General features: G+C 41.6%; 2 protein-coding genes across 2 annotated transcripts; both read left to right on the forward strand.

Annotated features, from left to right (window-relative positions):
• The first annotated feature begins 300 nt into the window (after positions 1 to 300).
• On the forward strand, positions 301 to 14,180 carry epha2a (eph receptor A2 a). Its single transcript, XM_073468933.1, has 17 exons — positions 301 to 557; positions 1,375 to 1,442; positions 2,969 to 3,605; positions 7,769 to 7,924; positions 8,021 to 8,353; positions 9,332 to 9,459; positions 9,597 to 9,774; positions 9,866 to 9,968; positions 10,144 to 10,196; positions 10,283 to 10,408; positions 10,494 to 10,679; positions 10,788 to 10,849; positions 11,195 to 11,404; positions 11,592 to 11,741; positions 11,999 to 12,192; positions 12,335 to 12,490; positions 13,374 to 14,180. The coding sequence occupies exons 1-17, from the start codon at positions 482 to 484 to the stop codon at positions 13,480 to 13,482; spliced, it is 2,925 nt and encodes a 974-aa protein (XP_073325034.1). The 5' UTR covers positions 301 to 481; the 3' UTR covers positions 13,483 to 14,180.
• Positions 14,181 to 17,322: 3,142 nt separating this feature from the next.
• cplane2 (ciliogenesis and planar polarity effector 2) lies at positions 17,323 to 19,884 on the forward strand. The gene is made up of 5 exons (XM_073469064.1): positions 17,323 to 17,594; positions 18,447 to 18,599; positions 18,699 to 18,823; positions 18,954 to 19,093; positions 19,275 to 19,884. The coding sequence occupies exons 1-5, from the start codon at positions 17,483 to 17,485 to the stop codon at positions 19,495 to 19,497; spliced, it is 753 nt and encodes a 250-aa protein (XP_073325165.1). The 5' UTR covers positions 17,323 to 17,482; the 3' UTR covers positions 19,498 to 19,884.
• The last annotated feature ends 39 nt before the right edge of the window (positions 19,885 to 19,923 follow it).

The raw sequence follows: 19,923 nt of genomic DNA on the forward strand, positions 1-19,923 counted from the left end.
GTGGAAGGATACAGCAGCAGAAAATGGAAATATTAAAGTAAAGTACAAGTACTTCAAAATGAGTACAGTATTTGAGTAAATGTACTTAGTTACATTCATCAGTGGGCAAATATATACAATTGTTGATATGATATTTTAGGACAGGATGTTATGTCGGTTTATTCATTACACAAACACTGATAACATCAGTATAATGACAGTGAATGAGTTTATGAACATATTTCTCAATGAAACAGGTGCGGTCCAACAGTTCTGGCCCCGCCCCCTCTCTACCACATATGGATAACTCCAACATTCCACAGCGGACGGGGCGGGGCTATGACGCCACCTGTTTGTCAATGGTGTGCGGGCTCGTGCTCACTCAGCCGGTCGGAGTATTGGGAGAAGTGGAGCCAGTGGGACAGACGGAGGAGTCCGGAGAGACGTTTGGGATATAAAAGCACGACTTTTTTTAAATTAAAAGGAAAAGTTGTGTGAAACCATGGAGCTCCGTCGGGTCAACTTGTTTTTGTTTTTATTTATTAACCAAGTTTTTGCCAGCCTTCAGTCGAAAGAACGTAAGTACTTTTTTTTTTCACGAAATAAAAGTGTCGCCTAGCTTCACCGCACCTCATGAGTCAAGAGGTCGGAATTTAAATAGCCTGCTTTCAGTTTTAACTACGTTTCTAATTATTATTTCTTTGTTTTTGTTTCACTGTCGAGTTACATTTCTTCATGTAGGCTGTTAGTCTTTGTTAAGTTTTGTTTCAAAGTCAGTTTCAGATGATCTAGTGTGGTGAATGTCTGTGTGAAATCCATTTACTCTTCTATTTAAACCTTCTCTGAACACTTTGTAATACTTTAAATCATTAAAAAAAAATCTATTTTCAACACAAACCTGTCTTTTTAAAAAAAATGAATTAATCGGTCCTGGCTTTAAGTGGCACCTGTGAGATGTCTCAACATGTCAGCTTTTTTGAATCACCCGTGGTGTAGATTCATGTATTTCTCTCGTCATGGTCATTTAACTGCCCACGCCTTTCTCAGACATTATTAGTGCTGTATCCTGGATCTGGAGGACACGGTCAATGAAGTCCTGAATCACACCGACATGCCTGATTAAAACGTCAAAGCATGGCATGTGCCCCCCATAAAGCTGGTGGCCCCAGAGATCAAGGCGGTGGATTTAATCGCACAGTCAAATCATAGTCATTTCCAATTATTTAACAGCCTATTACACACAAAAACAATAGTAAAACACCTTCTATCTTTCTTTTATAGCTAAATAGTTATTGTATTACATAGGTTATATATTTTTTTGATGCATCAGGTGTCATTACATGTGCTGTGCTTGTTGTAACCTTAAGTCATATGTGTTTCTGTTTGTCTCTGTAGAAGTTTTACTGGATATGAGCACTTCAGGATCAGAGTTGGGCTGGTTGACGTTGCCATATGAGAACGGAGTGAGTATTTATACCTCGACAGGCATTTTTAAGACTTCAGGTTGAAGCCCCGGAGCCGTCTTTCTCCGTGTAACACGACAAATGGAGAAAAATAAAAAGGCAGCTGAAGATAAGTTGGTGAAAGAATTTTATGTTGTAATAACAACAACAACAGAGGCCTCTTCCTGCTCATTCAGTCCACTAAAAAAGCTCTCTGGGTGAGATGGAATGACTGGCAGCTCGATGAGGTTTGGCAGAGCACAGTTAGTCTTGTTTTAACGCTTTCCCTTCATAAAAAGTCATATGAATGCCATTAAAATGTCAAGGTTTGACCTACATTTAAATTTACAGTACCGAGGCGCATTTTTACAAAATTATGGGAGATAGTTTTCATTCCTTCACTAAACCATAAAACTAATTTTTAAGACTTTTTATGTCGTGATTGCTCACTGAATTCAGAGAGGACAAAAGGAAGATGATCTAGTTGTGGTAAGACATAAGTAAAAGAGACAGAAAGACTGGTCCATGTGTGTAGAAACCATCCCTCTATGTATAGTTCAGTGGCTTTCCATCTAAAAAAAGCAACAGGACATGGCCACTTCCAGTTTTTAGCCTACAATTCTCGGGTGACTGTTCTCAAAGATCTAAAGATTCTCGTTTTATCGGATAGGATTTCCCCTTCTCCATCAAACTGATACAACGTTCTCACGCTTGTAAAGTGTATTTAAATTTGTACAAGGCAGGCTTGACTTCAGATAACACATTTGAATAGTTTATCTTCTAAATGCAGTATAAGCTGTATGAGCAGATAACAGAAGTTGGATGGTTATTACAAGAAATTGCAAGAAATCCAGTATTTAATATTGAGAAAAGTGTAAAGGAATGACCTAAATGATCTATAGATGCCTCATAAAGTGCTGCTCTAATGGTACCAGTTAAGGTTTTTTGGAAATAGTGGAAAGAAACCTAATTATTTTGCCTTGTAATGTACAGGTAATCGTTGATTTATTCCCTGAAACACACCAGAACTGCTAACATATGAGGTGTTACTCTTTCAGTGTTAAATGGAGGCTTTTAATCTTTCTACTCGTCATCGCTTCCCTCTCTTAAAAACTCTTAATTGCTGCCAATTTTGCTGCAATGCCTTTACGCTGTGCTTATAAAGCTCATTTAACTGCCATAAATCTTAGTTGGTATTCTACAGTAGTATTTGCTGGATTTATGTGTGTCTCACACATGCCACCCCAGTGTGTGAGTGGAAAACCACACACGATGTGTAAGCACCACACATGTCCAGGCCAATAATCTTAATTTGTGGAAAAAAACTCCAGCTCACTCCTGCACTTTATGAGCTTCTCACTCAGCATGAAAGAAGAGGTGTCTCATCAGTAAAACTGGTTTTCGGCAGGAACAAAGCCTCTCGACCCTGTACTTATCCCCCGAAAAAAAAATGCCTTTTCTCCTTTCATTATTGTAGCCTGGTAAGAGTGACTGTTGCCCCTTAAATTAATCACCGTCCTCTCTATTTATCTCTTTCTGTTCTACAGTGGGAGATAGTCCAGACGGTGGTGAACGGCTCACTTTATTATACCTACAGTGTTTGTAACATAGACTCTACTGAACAGGACAACTGGGTACGCACAACGTTCATCCAGCGGCGCCCGGGGACCACACGAGTCTCTGTGGAGCTCCGCTTTATCGTGCGAGACTGCAACACTTTTGAAGGCGCTTCTGTTGCCTGCAAAGAAACCTTCAACCTTTACCTCTCAGAGGCTGACGCCGACGTTGGAACCAACTTCCGTAAAGGCCAGTTCCGCAAAGTGGCCACCATCGCTCCTGATGAGGTCACACGGGGTCGTGTGCTGAAGGTCAACATGGAGACAAGGACCGTGGGGCCTCTGTCTAGAAAGGGCTTCTACCTTGCTTTTCAGGACATGGGCGCTTGTGTGGCACTGCTCTCTGTCAAAGTCTACTACAAGACCTGCCCGTCCACTGTGCAGAGCTTGGCGGCCTTCCCGGAGACCGTGGCGGATGCTCTCAGGGAGGTGGAGGGAGCCTGTGTGAAGAACGCCGTGAGTCAGGCCACCCCACGCATCTACTGCACAGCTGAGGGTGAATGGGTGGTTCCTGTGGGCCAGTGTCAGTGTCTGGCAGGCTACGAAACCACCGGGGAGTCCTGCCAAGGTAAGCACAGCCAGAAATACGCCACGCATGCACTCAACTGAGACATGTTTGTGTTGCCATGTGAGTTATAGTAAATGAAACACCTCCAACCACTACTTTGGCAACTACTGAGGAATGAGCTCAGAGGAATGTTAATTGTGTCTGGTTTGCTCTGAAAATCTATCACAGACACACACTCCATATTTGTCTTGAAGTCGGCCAGGTACAGGAGGATTTAGGATGGGATTTATAACCTGTTTGTTTGGTTTAGATTCTAAGGCAACCACTGATTGCTCCATGTGATAAAGATCAGAATCACAGACGACATTTCGGCAGCCTCCCATTAATGCCTCATCTCTGTACCTGTTGGGCAATAGCACATTCTTTCCACCGCTCTCAGGAGCTGGGCTGAGGCTCTTGTTTTATGGCTGGAGGTGATAAAGTACTGTACAAGAAGATGTTTCCAAATTCCAACCACAGTTTGTTGAGTATTTACACTGGAAAGTTTACAAAAACGTATACTCAAAGATGTCAATATGTGAACAGAATTTGATTTTTTTATAGCAATTATTTAGCTATTTAAAGGTGCAATAGGTGAGAAAATTAGTGTCCCAGTGGTATCAACTGGTAGTGGTAACAAGCTAGCTGCAGCCTGTTCTGCTCAAGAGCTCCTGTGCTAGCGCTGTAAACCCCAACACTTCCCCTGTCCAAACTAACTAGCTAACAGCAGCAAGAGTTAGCAGCAGTTAGCGCTTGTTTTGAGTATAAATACGACAAATGACCAATTGATTCATTGCACCTTTAAAGCTGGAAAAGAGCTAAAAGAAAAATCTTCAGTAAAACTTTTACTTTCTTTTTGGAGGCTTCACTATATCATTGATGTTTTTCAGCATACATCTTCTATAATATATAGTTAATTCAAAAGAGTTAAGTATATTAACTTCTTGTATGTGTGCAAAAATGTAGAAAAGATTAATGTGTATCACTCACATACTGTTAAGTTTTAGTATGTAATATGAAACAGGGGAAAAGTTCTTCTTTAAAAGGACATGATACTTTTTAAACATTCAGATATTTACATTCAGCTAGCTCTCAAAAACAAAAACGCACAAAAAGAAAGACTGAAAGAAATCTGGGAACATACTGGTGTCTATTAATATGAGTGACACCCTGGCTAAGGTTAAGTATGCAAAAACTTTACAGTATGCTCTGCCCTCGAGAAAGACCTGTTGGTACATATACACATAACAAACAGATGTGCACAGTCAAAGGCATAACTGTGGTGTTCCTACTGTATTTGCTCCCACTGTTTGTGTGGACGTTCTGGCATTCTGGGGTGTGGTGTGTTTAACTGTCTGGAGGAAACGTGGGAGGAAGGAGAGGGTATAGAGAGAAGAGGAAGGAGGGGAGGAAGGGCACAGTATGGTGCGGGGCTTTCTGAAAGGAATTCTTTCGCCCTGGCGTCACCTCCAGCACTGATTGACTGAAGGAAGGGCCGTGTGAATGTGTCAGGATGACTACCTGAGCGGTGCGTCCTCTGCTCGCAAGTATTTGTTGTGCGACAGTTGCTAAGGCGACAGGAACCACAGATTACAGGGATGGTGCCGACACGCCTATCAGAGGTTAGACTGAGTCAGGCTGTGGTTTATGACTCCTGATGGTCCGAGTCACCTTGACTGGCAGAGTTTGGTCTCTTACTCCTGTAAAGTGAGACGGATCATACTCACTATCTGAAAGGATTGAGAGATTAGCTGATTAAAAGGAAATGAATCAACTGTTTTGATAATTGAGTCATCGTCTGATGCTATATTTCTACCAGAAAATGAAGGATTTACTACTTTTCAGTGTTTTTATCACTCTTAACTGAATATCTTTGGACTGTCAGACAAGTCAAGACATTTCTCACTTTTTTGTGTCAGTATAAAGACCAAACGAATGATTGATTAGTCCAGGAAATGATAGCCAGATTAATAGTTAATGACAATTATTGTTAGTTGCAGCCCCTAAATACCGTTTATAGATAAGTACTGAACTTCAAAGAGTGAATCATGTACTGTGGTTGTAAAAATGAGAACAGAATAAGAGAGCGAGGCGGGGAGGAAGTTGAGGCAGAGGAATGTTTCGGTCTTTGAGGCTCTTGACACCGCAGGCGGACTCTGAGCCGAGCACCTGAAAAGGAAGCCGGCAGAGGAAGACAGGAAATATTTATGATGTGGAAAAACTGTGATTCCAAAGTCTGGAGGATGACCTGATAGTTATGATTCAGGAAACATGTTTTATTACATAAGTTAAAACATGATTATGTTGTCGTTTGTCTCAGCCAGCTCCCTAATTCCAATTTTACTAGAGAAAGTGATATCCTCAGAGGCTCATGTGGATTCCAGTGAAGAGCCCAACTGTTGTGGGAAAAGGAAGTAAAGTGAGATGAGGAGGAATGCTGACTGACACAAATAAGCAGGTTGTCCTTGGTCGGAGACACAGGGTGGGGAGTGAGTCGACAGTTGGTGCATGAGGGTGGTTAGTTTCGTGGCTGCTTAGTTAGGTGTGGAGTGTAATTTAGTCAAGAGGATTAGTAGAGCAACAGGACAGCTGTTAGCCAATGACATGCCCCCGCTTTGCCTCCCTTTGCTCTTTCATCCGGTTGTTAACACACGCAACGAGCTCCCTAATCCATGTTCCCACTCATTAGAACAATGGGCCGACACAAAGAGCAAAAAACAGATTCAATTAACAGATGCACCGGTGCGGAACTGAAGTCCTTTTCACGTGTGTGTTGTAGTCAGAAAGGAGCGTGGGACAATCAGGAGGACAATTTCCAATCGAACAGTGGACATAAAAGTTAGTTGATTGTAAGTTTTGCATCAAATCAAAGTAATATTTCAAGATGAATAAGTTTCCAATAAAATATGAGTAAATAAGCAATCGTTTAAATCCAAACTTTGCATTAACAATGTTTGTATTCATGCATTGCACACATGCCGCCATTTGCGAGCTGCATAATGAGTACCGCAACATATTTATGGCACCACTCTGTCCAATCTCAGAGACAATAGATGAATAGGGCTGGAGTTTCTTTGGTACGTGACAGAGGTCCTGCTGCCCCGGCTCAAGATGAAATGGGCTGGCCCCCTTTTCTTGTGCGAAAAGACCACAGCTACACCCCCTCTGTGGCCAACTGACTCCCCAGAGAGAACTTCTGTTGGTGCTCCAGACCTTTGCCCCCATCCCCCCCTTCTCTTCAATCTATTCATCTCCATCCCTCCTACTCAAATTCAACCTGCTCCTTCTCCTCCACGGCGGCAATACTTGGAGTGCAAAGGTCCTTCTGCCTTTGTGGTGAAGTAACGCGAGCACGTCTTCAATCCAGGGTTCACTCGACCTCTTCTCACGGCCACCAGCACAGGGGCCAGATGAAAGGCTCCTCCCGAATGAAAGCAGAGAGAGGAGATCTTTCCTAAGATCCATTCTTTTAAAGTTTTTTTTGCTAGAGCCGTTCATCACCCCAGACAGTATGTGCATCTGTTTCCATAAACTCGCTGAAAATCCTCTCCAGCAGCTTTTCCTCTTTCCTGATTCTCTTGTCCTCTTAACTGTTCAACCTTGGATGCTGTAATTTGCAACCGGTGTCAGGGGTTAGGGGAAGGAAGGAAGGAAGAAAGGGAGGAAACAGCAGTGTTCAGACTGAATTGCAACTCATGCGTCCTGGTTTCTGTCCACTCTGCACGTTCATTAACCTCCCGTGCCCTGGAAGGCTTTTTATCTGTGCGCAGAAATGTCCATCACAACCAGTTTCCAAGGTGCCACTTCCTTTGGCAAAAACATAAATATTATCTGCCAGAGAATACGAACAGGGAGTTCACAGATCAGATCACCTGATGGATTTAATGCTCTGCAGTCATCCGGTTGACACTGGCATTGCGACCTGAGATTAGGCCTCCAGGCGAAAAAGGCGAGTGGAGGCACATCGTCAGGGAAATCCCTGCTCATTCCACTGCACACAAAGACTCTGTGATTATAGGTTACTCACAACAAATGCTTCCTGTCGGGTGGAAGGAGCTGGTATTACAGAGAGCGCTTCATTGTTTGCATTTTGATCATTCATTCCTTCCTGTGTTTGTCTGTTTCACAGTTACTTCTTTATGACATGCTTAAACTAACACACACACCTTCTTTATCTCACACAGCGTGCAAACCAGGCTACTTCAAGCCATCTGTGTCCAGCAAGTTTTGTCAGGTTTGTCCTGATAACACCAAGCCCTCAGCAGCCGGTGCCACTGAGTGTCAATGTGAGGAAGGTTTCTTCCGCTCCCCCTCAGACCCTCCAACATCACCCTGCTCTGGTAACCACTCACTGTCTGTTACAAAATCTTTTAGCGCTTTAGAGGCAGGTCAGGAGATCAGGCTAACTCTTCTGTGTCACCTACTTCCTCCCAAAGCTCCACCCAGTGCCCCTCGTGACCTGAGCTCCACCACCCTGTCAGCAGAGGGCAGAATGCAGCTGTCCTGGAGCCCACCGATGGTGACCGGGGGTCGCAGTGATCTCACCTACAGCGTGGTGTGCGAGCTCTGCGACGGGGCCTTGTGCGTCCCCTGTGGCGAGAAGATCCGTTTCGAGCCGGGTCCTACTGACCTGGAGGAGCCCACGGTGGTCGTGACTGACCTGGATTCTCATCTCAACTACACGTTCACCGTGGAGGCTCACAGCGGCGTGTCCCAGTTCGGTACTGAGAGGCCGGCTGCGAGCATCACCACCGCTCTTGACTACACAGGTGAGCTCGATCACATATAAAAGTTTTGCTTTTTGCTTTGATTTAACCTTGTGGTCTGTTCAAAGAGGAAAAATTATATCAAATTAAATCTAGGGATGCAACGATAAGGAAATTCTGGACCAATACTGATGTTTAAAATAACTTTCAGATATTTAAAAAAAAAAAAAAAAACTGTACCGTTTAAAGCCATTCAGCCTTTCATTACGCTTATCTGTGATTTAATAAAACCCAGTAAGTAAAACAGAGTAAGTAGAAAAGTATTTAAGTGGTGACTCTTCCCTTCGCCACAAGCTGAACCACATGTGTTGAAGGTGGAAGAAACCCAGAAATGATGATAAAACTTTGTTATTCCACTGTTTCATATGTTGTATAAGCTATCCGTTAACAAATTGCTTTTGTCTGCCAAAAGGGTAATCACTGACACAGAAATGTACATTATGTTATTCTCTATAGTAACATTATTAATTGAAATGAAACCCCAGAGAGGTTTGACTCCAAAACCGTTATAAAGTACAAATCCAAATACACCCATGTGGGATTTTGGATGTTTAGTGCTGTTAAAAATGTACAGAGCTTATAACAATAACATTATATTAAATGATGTTTTACAGCTGCAGTCTCTAAGTCCCCTAACAGGAGTAATTTGTTATTGTCTTTAGCGGATGTTTGAAACACATCATCTGTTCAAAATTATGTTTATTAAATTCTCAGAAAATAAGAGGAAGTCAGGAACTATGAAGGTAATAAAAATATGTGAAGTATATTTCTTTGTGCTGTCACAGACAGTCACCAAGAAGAGTGACAAAAACATTTTACATGTCAGAAAAATCCATTGTACAAAAAGAAACTGTTACTACACAAAGAAGAATTCAGTCTGACCCACCGAGTCCCAATGGCTTTCATTTCCAAACGTCCTTTCCAAAGACTGTGATTACTCACTAACCATTATTTTGCTTTCTGTCTCTCACCGACCGTTAGATCCCCCCAAGGTGACGTTGATCCATCTGGATGATCGCGGCCCCACCAGTCTGTCTCTGTCCTGGACTCTGTCTCGCAGGCCTCCAGCCCACATCAATCACCGCTATGAGCTTATGTACCGCAGAAAAGTAAGTAAGACAGACGGCTTTGTGATCTTTTGTCTCTCCTTCCTCCTTTCAAAGTCGAGGCTGTCTTGTGAAATCTTCACAGAGTTTTCTTGTTGAGACAACACCAAATATTCTAATCCACTTAATTTCCTTCATAGGATGATGAAGGCGAGCGAGATGTGACCACCTACACAGTCTTGATTTTGGAGAAAACCTCAGTCCAGATTAACGACCTCACCCCAGACACTACTTACATGTTCAGGGTGCAAGCAATGAGTCCTGAAGGCCACCCTGGCAGCTACACCGTGGAGCACGAGTTCCATACTTCACCATTAGGTACGAGCAGACATAAAGTCTACAGAGTTGTCTCTTTGTATAAGCTTTAATTTCACATACTTGACTTAATGGATGTTTTTCCTCCCTACAGCTGAGTCTCAGGTCCAGAACAACTCCACCATGGTGATGGGAGCTGTATTTGGAGTGGTGGTTATTCTGCTTGTTGTGGTGGCCGTCCTGCTCCTGCGTAAAAGGTTGGTGACACGATAAGATGTTATCTGCATGTCTGGTATGACAGCTCAGGGAGGGTTTATCAGTAATAGCCAGTGCTGTGATTGAATACAGCCATCAGAGACTGACCTGCAATTACTAAAAAGCCAGTCTGTATTCTGTTGGGTCCTGTAGTAATTGTTCATGTTTTCCTCTCAGGAGACTGAGCTCTCGTGGCAGGGGAGGACCTGAAGATCCCTACTTTTCAACAGGTAAGAAAACCATTCTGCACACACAGATAAAACAGTTCTTTAAGTTATCATGTAGTCTAATATTCTGGTTATTATTTCCACTTTAGATCAGCTCAAGCCTCTGAAGACATACGTTGATCCACACATGTATGAGGACCCTAACATCGCCATCCAGAAGTTTGTCACAGAAATCGACCAGAGTGCCATCAGCAAACAAAAAGTCATCGGTGTTGGTGAGTGTTTTTTTTAAAATCAGCCTTCCATTTAATAACATCTCAAAGTGCTGTTTCTAACGCTTGCTGTTTGTCTGCTGATCAGGAGAGTTTGGCGAAGTGTTTCGGGGTACGATGAGAACTCCCGGGCGAGGGGAGGTGGCCGTAGCGATCAAGACCCTGAAGCCGGGGTACTCGGAGAAACAGAGGCAGGACTTCTTGAGCGAGGCCAGCATCATGGGGCAGTTCTCGCACCCAAATATCATCCGCCTGGAGGGAGTCGTCACCAAATGTGAGTCGATGACCTCAGACAGAAGTCAAGCAATAATTCACAACTCATTTGCATCAACTGCTTGTGTACGTTTCTTTCAATAAACATAACTGTTTGTTTAATTTTCAGACAAGCACATCATGATAGTGACAGAATACATGGAGAACGGAGCTCTCGACACATATCTGAAGGTAGGTACATGTATTTGGTCAAATGAGCTGCAGACTTCATATTTTTTATCCTTAATAATTACATTCGTTGGAAACTATATATGTATCTGTGTATTTCCTTGTATTGGATTATATTAAAGGAAGAGAAAGCCGTAAGAAGGAGATGCAAGAAGAAAAAGTTGTGTTTTTTTATGGAAGTTATGGGACTTTTTATTGGTCGGGCAGTGTGACCTCTCTCTTCCTGGTCTAGAAATAGTCTGGCTCCTAACTCCCTAAAATAACCCACAACTTGTAACAAAAACAAGAAAATGTATGTTTCAATTAGGTATAATTAAGTATTTAATAATTGTATTTCTTCCTCTCTAGGACCGAGATGGAGAGATTCCTTCGTACCAGCTCGTGGGGATGCTGCGTGGAATAGCTGCCGGCATGAAATACCTCTCTGACATGAACTACGTCCACCGCGACCTGGCAGCAAGAAACGTTCTGGTCACCAGCAACCTGGAGTGCAAAGTGTCTGATTTTGGCCTGTCGCGTGTGCTGGAGGATGACGCTGAGGGCACCTACACGACAAGAGTAAGTCACAGCCTAAAAGCACAGCAACAGTGAACGACCCTTGTGTTTTTTTTCTAGTAATAAAGACCAGACTGTTAATGGTATTTCACTCTCATGTGCCCAATCTAAAGTGTTGGTCTTTCAACGCCTTCTGTTCCCACTCCCTTCACCCATTAAATATGATTTGTTAATGTTTCTCTTCTGCCAGGGAGGTAAAATCCCCATTCGCTGGACTGCCCCTGAGGCCATTGCATACAGGAAGTTCACCTCAGCCAGCGACGTGTGGAGCTTCGGCATCGTCATGTGGGAAGTCATGGCATTTGGAGAACGGCCCTACTGGGACATGAGCAACCATGAGGTATGTTTCATCTGTCACAGTTGAGATGAAGGATTGTTTTGGCCTGTGTAGGTCAAACTTTAATGTGTATTACCACTGAGAGTCTGTGCCTGGTAGGTGGTGATAGAAAGTTGCCTGAAGTCCAGTGTAGTTTCCCACCATCCTCTTCCAATTAACTGCTTAAGTCAACATACGAACACAGACTGTTCATTCTCTTTGTCTGTCACTGCAGCCATAAATATACTTTAAGTCTAAGCACTGCCTTCACTCTTCCTCAGGTCATGAAGGCTATCAACGAGGCCTTCAGGCTTCCTGCTCCGATGGACTCCCCATCCGCTATCTATCAGCTCATGCTCCAGTGTTGGCAGCAGGACCGCGCCAAACGACCTCGCTTCTCGGACATCGTCAACATTTTAGACAAACTGCTCCGAAGCCCAGAGTCTTTGAAACCCATCGCAGACTTCGACCCACGGTATGAACATTACTTTGATTGTAGTTTGAAATAAAAGTGACAAAATCAAAATAGATGCTCACATTATAGTAATCGCATGCAATCAGTGTTCATAACGCAGCGGTAAATGATGACTAATCAAAATGTACGTTGTTCCTCGTAGCGTGTCCATCCGCCTGCCCAGCACCAGCGGCTGTGACGGCACCATGTTCAGATCGGTGCCCGAGTGGCTGGAGTCCATCAAAATGAGCCAGTACAACGAAAGCTTCGCTCGCGCCGGGATCACAACCATGGAGCAGGTGCTCGCCTTGAGGCATGAGTAAGTGCACACATGGCACAGGTGCAGCGCCGCCACACTGCGCTGATATATCTGGCACTGCGCCACATTTTGTAGTAACACAGAGAAAGTATTGAGCTCTCAGCTTGAACATTTGTTATCCAGTTTGTGAATGCAGAAATACTCTACGCCGCCTCTGCCCATGTCATTCCTCTCATTCTTTGCTGCCATAACTTCCACAGCAGTGGTCCCCTGCCTTATTAGTCTGATTTACCCCCACAGCCATATCAAGTCATCTTTCATCAGCGCCATCTGCCACGCACCAAATGTGTTCATTTGTAAAGTTATTTAAGACCATTAATGATATATTTATATATATATATAAAGTTTTCATACAATTTGCCGGTTTGGTCATTTGCACTATTACCATTTTGGAGACAGACATTTTAACCATTTATCCTTTACTTTTACTATCACTATGCAAACTATTTAAACCATTTATCCTTTACTTACAGCCAGATTACTTTTATTTAACTATTTCAACCTTTTATCCATTACTTGTAGCTAACTGTTTTAACCATTTACCTTAACCATTAGTCCACTTTTGTATACTTTTAGGTAACTATTTCAATTGTTTATCAATTACATTTAGCTAACTATGTCAACCATTTACCTGTTCTTTTAACTATTTTAAACCTTTTATTCATTACTTTTTTAACTGTCTTAGCTCCAATATATGTTTATTGGTTTCTATTCAAGTGTATTTTCTATTTTTTCAAATTAGTTGAGTTACTCGACAATCTTTCCTGTGGTACAAGTCGGGGATCACTGCTCTACAAGTAGACCAGTGTGGTCTCTTTCTGTTAGACAGTCCATATTGTTTTTAGCACACTCTAAAACGGTCTCATGTATCTTTTCCTTTCAGAGACATCAGGAATATTGGAGTGCGGTTGCCCGGTCACATGAAGAGGATAGCATACAGCATCCTGGGTCTGAAAGATGAGACCAGCTCCCTCAGCGTGTTTGCAGTGTGATCTAAGCATTCCTCCAAATCAAAGTGCACTGACCGACCAAGCCATTTCACTCACGGACAAAGAGGACTGAAGTGGGGGGTGAAACTGAGCTACGCTGCTGAGGGTTTTATTTGTCTTTTCTGTGGGGCAGCGTGGCGCGACTGAAGAGGACCCTCCAAAACCACTCAGAGAGGACTGAGATTAAAAACACTTATGTACTTTATGATATGAACAGAAAAATGAATAATTTATCTTTATGTAAAAATGTTGTATATGTCGAACATAAACAAGTTAAGCGATTTAGTGAATAAAAGGGCAAAATGTGAGACAATGTTAGAGTGCTTGGCTTGTATTTACTGGATGACTGAAATATTTTATGCTCTATATGATTAAGGGCTTTTTCTTCCAAGCACTCAGTTTATCCTGCCAGTGTGTCTGGATCCTTAAATCTGTTTGTTTTCCTACATTTTTGTGATCAATGAGACTTATTTTTAAATTTGGAAAGATTATTCCACTCAGGGCAAAGAATCACACATTCTTATGTTTTGTAGTTTGTCTCTGTATGACATATATTTTCCTCTCTATGTTTACATAATGTCTTAATACAACTGTTCATTTTTTATTTAATATTTATTTTATTGTGTATTTATGTTGTTTGTTACATGAGATATAACTCTGATCTGGCGCGTGTTTGCCAGGTGGTATATTTTTGTGTTTAAATAAAATCAGTGTTGCCTTTTGACTGAATCGCTTTTTTGTATTTGTTTTTTAACTGGTTCAGGCTGATACATCTCAGCAACTGTTGGATGGATTGCCATGAACTTTTGAACAGACCCCAGAGGATGAACCTTACTGACTGGTGATAGTCTGAATTTTACCAACAGGTTTACATTTTTGTTTATTAATGAAAGGTCTCGTCAACTAATTAGATTTCTATCAAATTTGGTGCAGACATTCACAGTCTTTGTGAACTTTGGGCAACATTTTGATTTGTCTCATACTTTGTTAGCATGCGATCATGGGAAGTGATCACAGTGATGGAATGTAACTTAGTACATCTACTCAAGTATTTTTGATGTACGTGAGTATTCACATTTTCTGCTACTTCATACTTCCAATCCACCACATTTTGGAGGCAAATATTGTACTTTTTAATCCACTACATTTATTTGACAACTTTAGTTTCTATTTACTTTGCAGATAACATACTGCATCAGAGCCAAAGTAATGCATTTTAAATTCATCTATTTTATCGGCGATTGGATAAAACAAACAAACAAAAAAACAACATTTCAATAATCAGAAAAATGCTGAATGTCAGACCTGATAATTGGCCAGGCAATGACACACAGTGTACAATATACCTTTAAGATAAAAGCATAATTTACTTTCACCTCTACTTTTGATACTCAAGTACATTAACTGTCAGAAAACTACTTCTGAAACTTAAGTAGGCTAGAGACGTAAATACATATCAGATACTTCAAGACTTTTACTGGAGTACTAGTCATATGTGTGACTTTTATTAAAATAATATTTGAGCACTCAAGTATGACTTTTGGGTACTTTTTTTTTTTACAACACTGATTAAAACACTATTGAGGTTTAAGCTGTGAAGAAATGACATAAAACATTTAGAGCCAAAGAAAACAAACAAACAATCTATTCATTACATCTCTAGCTCACTTTTCACATCTTTGCTCACCCGACATTCGATATATCATAAAATCTCTAAAGTGACTGATGACCTTTCTTCTTACACCATCTTCACAAATGAACTATACTGACACACACACCTAACACCCTCACGCTCAAAGCATAATAAACTATTGTAATGTAGGTTTTTTCTGACATTTACTTCACCATGCCTGGTGAAAATCGGAAACAAATTCTTGACTTTAATTTATCTTTTCATTACATTTGTTTGAAATCTCACGATAGTCTCACAGAACTTGTTTTGGTGACGTCTGTCCTCCAGATGGAGTTGATCAACCTTTGCCAAGGTGGGGTAGAATGTCACACCTACGCACAACTGTGCTCCATCATATCACAGTCACTCAGCTATGTTAAATTGCCCCGCTGTAAAGTTTTCACCCGAATTTCACCAGCACAGTGTATTTTACAGTGGCAAATCCTTAATTCTATAGCCGTACACTTGACCTACCTAAATGTGTTTTATTGTCACTGTGTGGGATTAAAGTTCTGAATGGCGTTTCATTCAATATCACACCTAATAATTATAGGTTGTTCCTTCACACAGACACATCTCCACACCCTTTCTCACACAAACACAAAGACTCGTAGGCTCCAGCTCCGGGGTGTGGCAAGAAATTCTGTACCCCTTCGACAACAGTTCAACAACAGTTCTGACACATTGAATATCTACAATCCGTGTCATGTTCCACTGCAGCTGAGGCGCAAACACTCAGTGGACTATAAAAGAGTCATATATAGTGACACTTTGATCAGACACAAGGGGGAACTCACTAGTTGAGAATGACCTCTGCTGGATCCGTCCAGTAGATACAGACGTCGAGAGGTAATCCACCCCCTCAGCCAGTATGGAGAAAGTTCAGGGTGTTTCCTCTGAGGATTCAAAACCTCAGAAGGCTAGCAGGGAAAACAAATTTACAGGTCAGACAACCAAAAATCAACAGACATACTCAGTTGTTCATGCCATTGTTTCACGGACTGTAAATGTCTGTTTCAGGCCATTCATACCCTACTGGGAAGATCCAGGTCATTGGAAACATTTTTCAGTTCACGGTCGATGTGAGTGAATTTTCTCCAGAGGATGTTGTCATCATATTCTCCAACAACCTGATGGAGGTGCATGCTGAGAAGGTGAGAGAAAGGAAAGAAAATATGTAATGGTAACCGCAAAAGTGTAAAGAGGCCTGATGTGTGACTGCTCAGTTAAGCTACAGACTTATTTTGAATTTTAGTATTACACAATTACATTTAAGTACTCAAGTTATGGCTTGCATCCATTGGACAACTGGAGCTGCATTACAGAACATCTCAGTTGAAATCCTATTTTTGTGATCATGTAAACATGAGTAAGGGCATAACATTTGAGTTATTGAATTGTGATTTAAAAGAACAGAAGGGTTAGGGATAGGTCTTGAAATGTGTGTAGGTCTATGTGTAAGTTTAACTTTCCACACGAGTAATTCTGCCTTCCTAATGTTCTCATACGCTCTTGTCCTGCAGCTGGGAGAAGATGGCAAAGTCACAAACACTTTTTTCCACAAATGCAAACTTCCAGCGAATGTGGACCCCTTATCTGTGACCATGGGCACTGACAGCAGTGGGTTCCTGACTATCAGAGTACACAGGGTACTTTAATGCCTGATGCCTCCACTCTGTTTTTGACATCTCAACGCTGGACTTTAGCGACATCTGGCGGTGGGCGAAGGAATCGATCAATGCAGCCTTAACGTACTATCGGAAAAGTCCCCTTCCAAACATTACAAATACCCTTCCAAAACGTGTGACGAATGTGAATCCAATGATGGTCCTGTTAACTTGCTAACAATGGTGGACGGCACAGAAACGGCAACTTCTGTTAATAAATTCACTGAAACGTTACCGGCACGTCTGTGTACTCACTTTGTTACATGCAAGCTTTTTGTTTCCGTCCAGACATGACAGTTCAGTGCCAGATAAAGCCGTAATTACCGACTTTTTCAAGCACCTGAAGGCAACTTCCTGAACCGCCTCTGGTGGCGGGGACGCATCCACGAATAAACACCAGAGAAGAAGAAAAGGACGTGACGTCCTAGCGGTTGCTAAGTGATGTTTTACTTTACGGAAGTTTTTGTCAGGTGTCTTCACTTTGAAACTTAAAAATGCAATATTCCGGCTAAAGTAGTTTTTATTAAAGCCCTTTATGGTTAGTAAAGGACTGTTTGCAGTATTTCCGTACTAACATCGCTGTATCAGTCTGCCTTTTTTGATTAAAAACTGACCTTAGCAGTGGGATGCTAGTTAGCTAGCTAACTAAGCTAACGATAACAACATGGCACAAGTTCCCCCTCCCGGATCAGTCGTAGTGGCTGACTGGCATCGATGTAAAGACAGCAAAGAATATTTCAGCAAAATCCTGCACAAGAAGAGACGCAGAAACTTTGGTATGACAAATAAACCTTATCATTTTGGTTGAATTACGACAGTTTCCCTGTTTTCAAAAGCACCATATCAGTCATGTGTAGGCTACATGTATAAATCAGTCTAACCAGATTTAGATTATACAACATAGCATGTCAGTAAATTTACTCTTAGTTAAGGTTTGTTACTAGCTGCCACCTTATAGACCTAACCAGAGTCATATATTTTTCATTTAATCCTAAACTGAACTGTCAGTGTTTCAGTGGCTGGGAGATGAATGTGGATTCCTCTATTATAAATCTTTACTATCATTTCCAAAAAAGGCCTCCTTAAAGTGAAGCTCTCAGGTTATTATTTGTGGACCAGCAACATATTAGCTTAATATTTTGAAGACATGATGTTGGTTTTCTCATTATGACCTCTAGAGGATGGGAGCTTTACAAATGTTGAATTACAGTGTAAAGAAAATGACATGTGACAGGCCTGATTCACTCTTAATGAGCAGATGTTGTGGGAGATTTTCCAAGAGGGACATAAACTTGAAAAAAAAAAAGGAAATAAAGAGTTGAAATAATTCTGGGTGTCCTGAAAATTACACAGGAGTTATTTCCATGTTGTCTTGTAGAAAACAAACGTATTCGATACTCCAGTTCAGAAATTTAAGAGACCAGACTCCATTTTGACATTGGAATTGGGGCTTATTGGTTGAATGATATATAAATGTGAAAGTTCTGGACATTAGCCTGTGATACAGCAACACAACTGTAGGTCTGTGCAGAAAGCATAGTACAATAGTGCTACAAAGTATGACAGTGAATTAAGGAACAGAATAACAAGCAGTACACAAAAGTAAATATTTCAAATGGTATAACTAGGCCTGTTGGAGTCTCCAGTGATGCCTCCAAATGTCGCTGTGGACACAGTTCACTATAAGATCTTCATCTCTGGCAAGACTGGAGTCGGAAAAACTGCTCTTGCTGCACGTCTGGCAGGCCTGAATATCCCTAACATGCACTATGAAACCACAGGTAGGTCACTACTGTCCACTGACTGAATTAAAAACTCTTCAATTTAAAAGGTTTATCAGGTCACACAAATGTTTGTTCAATGTGTCCGTTTGTTTAAAGGTATTGAGACGACGGTGGTGTACTGGCCAGTGAAGCTGAGAGAGAGCGGCAGAGTGCTTTTCTTCCGTCTGCAGCTGTGGGACTGCGGAGAGAACGCCCTCCGTAGATTTGACCATTTGCTCCCAGTATGTATAAAATATAAATAATTTTTCACAATTTGTATTGAGTTATGAACTAATGTGAACAGAAAAAAGATATTATTCTACATCACCATCAGACCAGATGTATTAAGTCACTGCTCCCTGTCTCTTCCAGTCCTGTAAGGAGCAGGTGGACGCTGTGCTTTTCCTGTTCTCCTTCACTGACAGGACGTCCTTTGATGATCTGTCAAATCAGATTGCAAAGTGGACCGGGACATGTGCAAGCCGTGTAGCGAAATTGGTGGTTGGCACCAAGTATCCTCTTTTTAGTTGCATGTTGATTCTCTAAAGCGGTTTCAGTCCAAGGCATATTAGAAAGTAACTCTTATGTTCATCAAATGTAAAAAGAGTATGCAGCTAAAACATCCTCATCACTTCAATATTTTCTTGCTTGGTCAACACAGAGATGGACTTTTGTCCTTAATGTTTCCTTCAGATTTGACCTTTTCATGCACTGTGATGTGGCAGAGAGAGATGTGAGGGACTTCCAGGAGACATGGGGTTTACCGGTGCTGCGTATGGGTGGGGAGGTCAGTGATGGGCTGGGTGACGTGGCTCCCCTCCTCAACTGTTTGGCAGAGAACTTGTGGCATCAGGACTGTGTTGCAGCCGGATCATCCAGCTACCATTCGCAGCAGGAGACAGGAACGCTAATTTAATACCAAACATGGACTTCAGGATCTGGATTTGAACTCTGGATTTCTGCCTTAGCAGCTGATCTGGTAAAACCCCTCGAGATGGAGGAGGCTACTGTTGAGATAAATTGACTATTTTACAGTATCTAATGTCATAACCGATGTCAAGATGATTTTTTTAATACTGAAATGCCTTAAATTCTCTCACGTCAGCAGGGTTTAATACATCGTCAGTATCATGATATGAGACCAGATTCTTTGAGACTGTGGATGAAACTATAATGCTGCTTCTCTATCCAGAGTCTCCTGGTCTTAAAGATTGTGAGGTACAAAATATTCAGTATTTATTAGAATTATTTTGCTGTATCGAAAATCTTGTGTTAATATCTATAAAGCTATGGAGTGACTGTGTGTTTGAGCACATAATGTGCATTTTAAGTTTTCTCATTT

The sequence above is a fragment of the Pagrus major genome, chromosome 6 (assembly GCF_040436345.1).
Source record: "Pagrus major chromosome 6, Pma_NU_1.0".
Lineage (NCBI taxonomy): Eukaryota > Metazoa > Chordata > Actinopteri > Spariformes > Sparidae > Pagrus > Pagrus major.

Excerpts from the sequence above, each read along its gene's own strand:
- epha2a (XM_073468933.1), top strand. The coding sequence starts at position 482 with ATGGAGCTCCGTCGGGTCAACTTGTTTTTGTTTTTATTTATTAACCAA. Across the intron at positions 3,606-7,768 it reads CACCGGGGAGTCCTGCCAAG|CGTGCAAACCAGGCTACTTC; the intron begins GTAAGCACAGCC and ends TATCTCACACAG. Across the intron at positions 12,193-12,334 it reads ATCGCAGACTTCGACCCACG|CGTGTCCATCCGCCTGCCCA; the intron begins GTATGAACATTA and ends TGTTCCTCGTAG.
- cplane2 (XM_073469064.1), top strand. The coding sequence starts at position 17,483 with ATGGCACAAGTTCCCCCTCCCGGATCAGTCGTAGTGGCTGACTGGCAT. Across the intron at positions 18,600-18,698 it reads CATGCACTATGAAACCACAG|GTATTGAGACGACGGTGGTG; the intron begins GTAGGTCACTAC and ends GTTTGTTTAAAG. Across the intron at positions 18,824-18,953 it reads GATTTGACCATTTGCTCCCA|TCCTGTAAGGAGCAGGTGGA; the intron begins GTATGTATAAAA and ends TGTCTCTTCCAG.